Raw genomic sequence first — 8,893 nt, 5'->3', positions numbered from 1 at the left:
GTGAATCATACATGCCAAACAGGAGCTTCTAAACAACAGTTGCTGAAAGTCTGGCTCCTGTAGAACAGGAGTACAGTAGAAATCCTACTCTTGCATGACACCAGGTTTCAGATGTAGTAAGACCATTGCTAGACAATTCCTCATCCACTAGAGAAAGGAAGCACAAAGGAAGAAGCAGCACAGTGGATAAGGGGCAGGAGAACCTCCTTGCAACTGTCCATCAAGCGCTTAAGACGCCTGCATAGTTCAAAAGGACTATGTGGCTGTAGAGAGCAAAGATCACAGCTCAGCCCTCTAGTAATATGAAAATCACTAAAATTATCCATAGAAAAGGAAGGTATTGACAATGAGACTTATGCCAAAACTGTTATATCTATTCATAAGGTTTCTTTGCTGTGTACTAAGAACTGTTGCAGTTCAGTTCATTAACCATCTATGCAAAAAATTCGTTTTAGCTCTTTCCCTAGAATGATTCCTCAAAGAAGTCTTTATGGGGTTGAATTGTGTCTTTGGCCAAAATAAAAGCATTTCTACAACAGCAGATGTATTATTCTGAGAGATGGCAGGAGACCATCTATTCATTTCTTTAAAGTCCTTCAAAAGCTCTTGAGGACATGCAAAGTAGGAAAATTAAAGCTCATTTCTTCTTACCTATCTTCACTCTTCACTGGGACAGATGGCTTCAAGAAATCTTGAAATCCTTGCCAGGCTGCAATTGTTCCCAATTGCTTAACAGCAGGGCAATTCAGTGGCTTCCTACTGGACTTGTAGTTAAAGTTAGCCTAGCTCTAATGTAGTTATAAGTAAAGTCAAGATAAAAGACAAACATTATGATTTGTGTCCACAAATAACTTCTTACTGAGGATACTGAGAAGAACAAAGCTTGATTTTCTGAGTCTTATTTTTGTTCACAAGAATCTAGAAGACAAAGCATCTTTTTGTAAAGAGTCTACTGGATACTGAAGTCCTTCTGGAATTATCAAAATTATAGAACTTCTGAAATCTAAATAACAGAATAGAATCAACATTATGGTAAGAGAAATATGCCTTCAGGAGCTATTAGCATGAAATTATTATGATCCTTTCCTAGCCAAGACTAATCATCCTGAGAGCAACAGATCATACAACCTCTCCTTCAGTACATGGAAAAAGTACAACTCCAACAATTTGGTATGTAAAAAGCATGGGGGTTGCTACAGCAAAGGGTTGCATGTCTGAGGGCTGTCAAAGGCTGGGATGTTTCCAAAGACAAACTGCTTATGCAGAGGCAGATTTGATCAAGGCTCATGTTTTCCAAAAGGCAGCTAGCTTACTTTGGCCCTTTTCAAAATCCTTTCACAAGAGCTCCTCCACTCTGCTGTTACTGCTGCGTATTTTAAGAAAAAGAAAGCCTAGCCTATCCAATAGCACAGAACTTGTTTCTAAGAGGGGTGAGGAGAAGAGCAAAAGTTAACAATGCAGTTCACTGAAAGCTTCAGAGAATACAAAGCAATTGTTTTAAAGATAGCTAAAAATACTTTCTTCGATAAGTGTTTCCTCTTCTGCCAAACACATGCAATACACTGAGGAATGTAAGTCTTCAGAATGAAATATTTGTAATAGCATGAAGAAGCAGTCCCAGCTTCAGAAACATTTGTTATAGCTGGTTAAGTTGGAACTGCATTTTGCATAATGCAGACAAAAGATGATCAACGACAGACAGAAGCGAACATTGGTTTCTTTGCCAACTTACAATTAAAATATGGGGAAAAAAAGCAACACATACACCAATATTTCAGGTGATCTGGAGAAAATGTAACTGCAACTATATGCAGTTATAGGACAAAATATAGTTTTGCCTTATAATCTTCTCTTTGATATGTGCCAGAAATGAATTATATGAGAATGCACTGTGGGAAAAAAAATAAAAAATGAACAGAAGACCGTACAAACAAATACAAAGTCACCTGCCTTCAATGGAAGCTTTGCAAATGTTTGCTCTCTATAACCAGAATTTTGTCTCAACTCAAAATTCAGTATAACTTTTCACTCACCATCCAGGGGAACAGAGAAAGTGAATATTTATAATGATCAGATTTTAACGGAAAGTGTCTTAAATTTGGCTTCTTATTTTCAAGTATTGGAAAATCTTGCCTTTCTAAAGGGAAAAAAAAAAAAAAAAAAAAAAAAAAGCTTATTCAAAGTCATGAAAAGAGTGACAATTCACTTCTGAAAATCCTTTTCTTGCCATATTTAGCTAAACTGAAACAGTGTCCACAGCAACATCAACAGCACAGCTGCAAGGCTGCCAATACTGGCTCCAACTGGGAAAAGCTCTTGTTATGTTTTCTTTTCTTTTTCAAGTTTTTTTTTTTTCTTCACTTTTTCCTTTTCAAAGACAAAAGAAGTCATTTGCTTCATATAAGTGTCAGGAAAAGGAATCTAAAAATGTATTTTATTGCACAGTTACTATTTGCAATACTAACATAACAAGAAATTCATGTGACTGTTATGGTATTTGCAATACTAGAGCAACTTTTTCAGCAATTGTGAATTGCCAGCTCCTGCACTTAATTTATTTGTAATTGCCCTCTTCTACAGTAAGCCAGGAAAGAAAAGCAAAACTTGATACAAGAGAAAGCAGGCCACACTCACTTGACAGAAAGTAAGATAAAATAACAATAATAAATAATTTTAAAAGATTGACTTTAAATAAGGTCCCAAATTGAGACAGATTATATTAGACTTTCAGAAAAGCCACTTAATACACTCAAAAAAAATCACTTTGCATAGTTTGTTAAAGGACAGTATGCAATTTTCTTTCACTATGAGGATATTAAGACAGCAGTAGCGACAATTCAAAGTGCGGAAAGCATTTACATTGTATCTGTAACTTATTTTGTTAGTTGCAATGACTGCTACAGCTCCATCTGTTCCTGCTGATGAAAAGCTGAAACAAAGCAAGACAATCTCTCTGTGCTACAAGATGTTTCTACGAACTGGCTTGGCTTGATTCACGCCTCACTCACCAACAGCTTGTCTACTGGAGATGTTTTCCTTTTCTAAAATAGAAAGTGAGCTGCAATGATTATTAAAGACTAACTTTGGTGCATTTGCAGCAGTAATTGTTTCCAACTTTCCTTTCCCTTCCCTTCCCAGAGACATCAGCAAATACTCCTCACTTGCCATGTTCCTGACATAGACTCTATACTTATCTATCTAATTTATTCCTTCTACATCAATATCCATTAAAAAAGGGGACATCAGAACATTTCTAACCGTAAATTATGTCCCAACCTGTGATCTTTCCTGTACAGTTAAGCTTCAGTCAGATTTTTTCTCGCTTTCCTTAGCAACACTTAAGACACCAAAAGACTGCCCCGTCAACCTTGCAGTACTCTGTAAGAAATACATTTAATTTTGTCACAGGAGAGAAAGAATGGACAATCCAAGGAGATAGCATCAATGAAAGTTCATGTAGTTCAAATGTCCACATTGTCATATGTAAAAACACAAGGACAATTTGTGTATATCTTGTGACTATCTTACATGTCAGAAATTGGCTCCAAGATCTTCTGGCTTTGAGATCAAGCACGCTAAAGATCAAGAAAGAAAACAAAAGAATATATTGAAGTTTCTGCTCTCCTTAAAAATCTATGCAAGCTCATCCTGTAAGGTCACAAAAAAACTCTTAACTTGGTTCTTCATATTAATTTTAAAATGCCTATGATGGACTGTCATGCAATCAAAACTTTAAAATAGACATTTAGGTCTTTGTCTTGCAAGTCTAGAAATTTCAAGGTGTTTTTTTTTTTTTTTTTAATTTTTACTACAGCACAAAGTGATACCTAAAAGAAGCCCTTTAAATCTAGAACACATTCTATGGATATTTGCTTATGCCATTGCATGTAAGTCTATAAAAATCAGCTAATAGCATCAACATAACCACCACAGCAGCATTTAGTCTGAGAATACCTAGAGATCAGGCAGATGAACAGCAAGTGCTCACAGATGTGCTGATTACTGACATGTTTCAGAAAAGATGGTGATGTCTTCTTGTAACAGGTAGTAGTACCAAAGTAATCATTGCTTCCTACCTCAGTTAAAAAAACTAGCACGCCACATTACAGCTCTCTCCAAAACTCCTCACAGGAGAAACGAGCTGTAACAAAAAATATCAATACTCAAAAAATTATAATGCATCTACACCAGGAATAGTTCTTAATAGAAGTACATTAATTAGCATTTGACTGTCATTTTTCAATCGTCACTGCTTTATTAAACAGTCTGGGAAATACTGATAATATACACCTACCAATATAGAGATCAGCATTTTAAAGTTACAGCAGGTACAAAAGGTTAAAGCTGTCTTTCAGTTTTTTGTGAATGAAAACTGTTGCAAGTTTAATGTATGAGCTCTCGTAACTTTCCCATGTCGCATAAGGAACAGCTTAAATTGGTCTATATATTGGTATTAGATTCTAACCAGCGGGCACATGCTATTTCACTATATTAAACTGCAACCGTTCTCTCTACTCCCTGCTCACTCTTAATTAAGTTATCCAACTGTTGGTCTTCTTTGCATCGTTTTGTTGTTTTTTGTTGTTGGTTTTTTTTTCCCCAAAACAGAGTACTGCAAAAGCTTTATTCTGAAAGAACCAGAACAATGGCAGTTTGGGGTTTTTTTTTTAACCTTTGAGATAGATAGGTTGCACATTTTCATTCAAAAGGTATTCAAGGCCCATTACTACTCCCATGTCCTTCACCAACTAAAAAAAAAAAAAAAAAAGAAAGAAAAAAAGCTTTACTCAGGCCCTGGGAATTCAGGAATGTCTCCCAGAACTCCAGCAGTAAGATTCCTCTGGAACAAATCAAGCAGAGGTGAAATTAGATTAGCAAAGATCATAACTAGCTGCCTCTTACTGGGAAGAACTGGGAAGCAGACAAAAGAAGCGATACAAGTGATCCTGACATTACATCCCACAGCTCTTTGCCACTTGTTCTTTGTGCCACTTTCTGGTCAAAGAAATGCATGTGTAGCCACTACTGTTTCTTGCACTGCTTTACAAACTACTGGTGTACACAGCACCCAAACATAATCCCACCTAACAGTTCGCACTGTTTAGCAGAAAATATACGCGTATATTTTGAAAATAGGGTTTTATTGGAAGTTTATAAAAAAAACTCTGAAATCATCAGTAAGAAAGGCACATCAGACTTCAGTCCCTTTTCTTTTTTGCTTTAGGTTCTTGTGACAGCTCCAGCAATTCACTTTCTTCAACTTCACAATGCTTTCTTTTCTTTTTCTTTGACTTTTTAAGGTCACTTTGGTAACCACTAGAGTCACTGGCAGGCAATACATGTTCCTGCTCTTCCTGCTTATGCTTTTTCTTTTTCTTCTTCTTCTTTTTATCATCACATATTTCATTCTCAGCATCGATACTTTGTTCTTCTGTATTTCCCCCCACAGTGTTATCTGCCTCACCTGGAGGATCTTCTGTGACATTATCTCCCCCGCAGTCATTTAAGTCATTTTTCTCATTATCAAAGTCTTGAATTTGCTCTCCATTTGTGCCATCAGTCACTGCATCAGTAACAGGATCAGACTGCTTGGGCTGCATACTGCAAGAAAACATACGAGGTAAGTTGAAGCAGAAACATCTAAAGACACAAAATGAAATGTTAAAATTTGCTAAAACACAATATTTACAAATAGATAAAGATAAGCATTTGTTATAAATACTAAATACAGAAAAATATAAACACAGTTAACACTTTCAGCTTAATCTATACTACCTGACTAGCTTCTTGTTTCCATGGAGTTACTGCTCTTCCTCAAAGCTTAGCCAAAATTTATTCTCTAAAATCCTATACACACCATTAAGTATTGCATTTTCTCTTTTATTCCTTCATCCATAATTACCTACTGTGCAGTGGACCTTCTCAGGTTCATTAGTTAATCTCAAACACAGTGTCCTGTTCAATCATACCAACCATTTGGTCATACTGAAATCTGTACAGTTCAACAATGATTCCAGAGGAATTAAAAAAAACCAAACCAACAAAGTCACAACAGCAACAACAGCAGCAACAAAAATCATATCCAGTCAACTAACGAAAAAAAACACTAAAAACAAAAACCTAGTAGGTACCACTCTGCAAATGAGAGCTGTGGGGAAAACATCTAAGACGATTCATATGCAGTTAAAATTATGAAGGAGTAAATGGCACTGAGAACAAGACAGTTAATTCTGAATGCATGAAAACAATCCAGAGTACTCTTCCAGATTAAACAGACCTCCAAAAACACTATGATTTCATCAACAGTATCTACAGTGTGCATTTTAAAATAAGAAATTAATCACACTGGTAGAACAATTTGTTGAGCAAATGACTACTAAAAAAGCTTTTTAAAAGATACCACTATTAAGATTTTTTAGCAAGCTGCTATGCAGATCTCCAGAGGCAAAAGGATGAATGTCATGTATTTTCTCATGTCACCTTTGAGCTCAGGCTTATTCTTATGTTTCAGCAAGCATTTAAGTAATCTGCATGTAACTCTTTATGACTGTGTAACTGCTGGTAAGTGTAGGTGCGTGTAGAAATACCAGCATAAACACTGTGTTCAGAAATTGGAATTTTTTAAATATAAAAGCCTGGACATATTCATGAACAAATCTACTCTAAATGTTATTTTGAACATGCACTATTTGCCCAATCAGTAGCTCAAGAGTTAGAATATAACTTTTTAATTTTAAAATTAATTTTATTAACTATTTCTATTAACATTAAAAAGTTTAGTTTGGCTAACACAAATTATTTTTATACAAAGGTTTGTGTGAAAACAAGGAAGCTTAAGGAGTGAGATGTTGAATCAAATGATTCACCTCATAACTAATCTATTTAAACAATTAAGAAAAACATTTTCTCCTATGGCACAGTACCTGGTTTTAGTCAATTGTCCTCGAATGAAGAACACTCCTGCTGCATCAGAATCTAAGTGCACCACTTGAAATTTCAGTTCATCTCCTATTTTAAACCCCAACTTTTGCCACTCTGCAGCTGACATGTATTCAGGCTTAGGGATAGAAGCATTGAAGCACCCATGTATCAGACAGCCAATATGACTGGGGGCCACTTTGTTAATTACACCCTATAAAAGAAAAGGAAAGTCATATGGAGTTCAATTAAAGACGACATCTTTAAATGCAGACATAAAGTATATTTAGTTTCTTATATTGACACTCTCGGACAAGACTGCATGCAAAAGTTACAAAGTAAGCTCATCTAGCAAATAAGCAAACTACTCTATACTAAAATAGAAACTACTCCTAAATACTTTTCATGAAGGTCTACAAAATATAGAACTGAACCTGTACCTGTATCTGCAAAAAAGAACAAAGTCAAAGCATGGAATGTAACCACAGTAAGAACATGCATCAAACTGTTACTTCTTTCCTCACAGCCATCAACTATGCTTTACAGCACTATGGTACTTTTCTACCTAAACATTAATGCTGGCACCAAACTATTTTGCAGCTGAAGATACAGATGACTCATAAAAAAAAGCTTCAAATAATCCATTCCATGCGTTTCTGACACATGTGCACTTCACCTCATCCACTTTTGAGCTTCACAAAGATGAATGAAAGATACAGTGCAGATGTTTCTACCCCTTTCTAATAAGGGAACATATTCACTTCTTACATTTATAGAGTCAGAAGCCATGCTGCAAAACAGTCGCACAAAAATGAATATGGAAAAACAGAACTTAGAGTTGGTATACATGCACCAACAAGAAGGTTCCTCCTGCCATATATTTTCTTTTACTGAAAAACAGGTTTAAACTCGATGCTCTGCCTTTGTACTTAATGAAAAGAAACTCATCAGTGTATCCTGACATGAACATATGAACAAATACACTCACATAAGAATCATTTACTCTCTAAAAAGCTTTGCAATTTAGCAAATTTAGAGACAGACGCATGAAAATGTAGAAAAAAAAAATATTCTAAAGAATTACTCATGTGAACTAAAATACAATTCTACCTAAGCCTCAAACCGTTGTTTTTGACGGCGATAAGCCAAGCTTTGTTAAGTTAATGTCGACCCATTTGCATACCACCATCTTCTTCCCTTTCTTAGGACTGAAGATGACGAAGTCCGCCTCCACGTCCAGGTGGATGAAGCCCTGGTCGTCGTGGATGTCCCCGAGCTCTCCCACCACCTTGACGTTGTCGTAGGCCACCGGCACGCCCTGCAGGCTAGGGACAAGCACAGTTAGCTGCGGGACCACCCCCACCAAGGCGAACCGCGTGCTGCCGGACCCGAGGGCCTCACCTCTCGGAGTAGCGCAGCAGCTCAGCATCCAGCTGGGCGCGGATACCCGTGCGCTTGCGGCCCAGGAAGCGCGGCGGCAGCGCGACGTGCCGCCGGTGCGGAGCCACGACCAGGCACGAGTAGCGCCGGCACACCAGCGCGCAGGCCGCGGCGAAGGACGGCAGCTCGGCGGCGGGCAGCGGGCGGGCGGCGGGCGGCGGCAGCTCCCCCGCCACGGCCATGCTGCCGGGCCACGCCGCGGCGCGGCAAGATGGCGTCACACATCGCCGCGGACAGTGACGCAGTTCCGCGTGCGCAGCGCTGGTGTAGAGGTCACTGATCTGCGAGTTGAGCGGCCGCCTTGCTGTAAGCAGTGGAAGGTGTGGCTCGCTGTTAAAAGCAGGTTTTGTCCATAAAAGTTGGCCAGACTTTATAAAAGCAGAGGGTTGCACAGTATTGCCTTCAGGTTTGATTTTGAACTGATTTGCTGCAAAATCTTGAAAAGGCGTTCTTTGACTTAAATCCAGTTTGTGGCAGCTAAACGTGTATTAGTAAATGTATGCTTTTAAACTGATTGATCCAGTTTAGGGATTTT

The 8,893-nt window shown here is 37.9% G+C and overlaps 1 protein-coding gene across 1 annotated transcript; it reads right to left on the bottom strand.

Annotated features, from left to right (window-relative positions):
- Positions 1 to 5,122: 5,122 nt before the first annotated feature.
- On the bottom strand, positions 5,123 to 8,555 carry POLR1F (RNA polymerase I subunit F). The gene is made up of 4 exons (XM_031590076.2): positions 8,320 to 8,555; positions 8,102 to 8,243; positions 6,924 to 7,132; positions 5,123 to 5,601 (listed from the first exon to the last, which is right to left on the bottom strand). The coding sequence occupies exons 1-4, from the start codon at positions 8,538 to 8,540 to the stop codon at positions 5,199 to 5,201; spliced, it is 975 nt and encodes a 324-aa protein (XP_031445936.2). The 5' UTR covers positions 8,541 to 8,555; the 3' UTR covers positions 5,123 to 5,198.
- Positions 8,556 to 8,893: the final 338 nt, after the last annotated feature.

The sequence above is a fragment of the Phasianus colchicus genome, chromosome 6 (assembly GCF_987193195.1).
Source record: "Phasianus colchicus chromosome 6, bPhaCol1.hap1.1, whole genome shotgun sequence".
NCBI lineage: Eukaryota > Metazoa > Chordata > Aves > Galliformes > Phasianidae > Phasianus > Phasianus colchicus.
The sequence above is the reverse complement of the archived record's forward strand: the minus strand, read 5'-3'. Positions and strand labels throughout refer to the sequence as shown.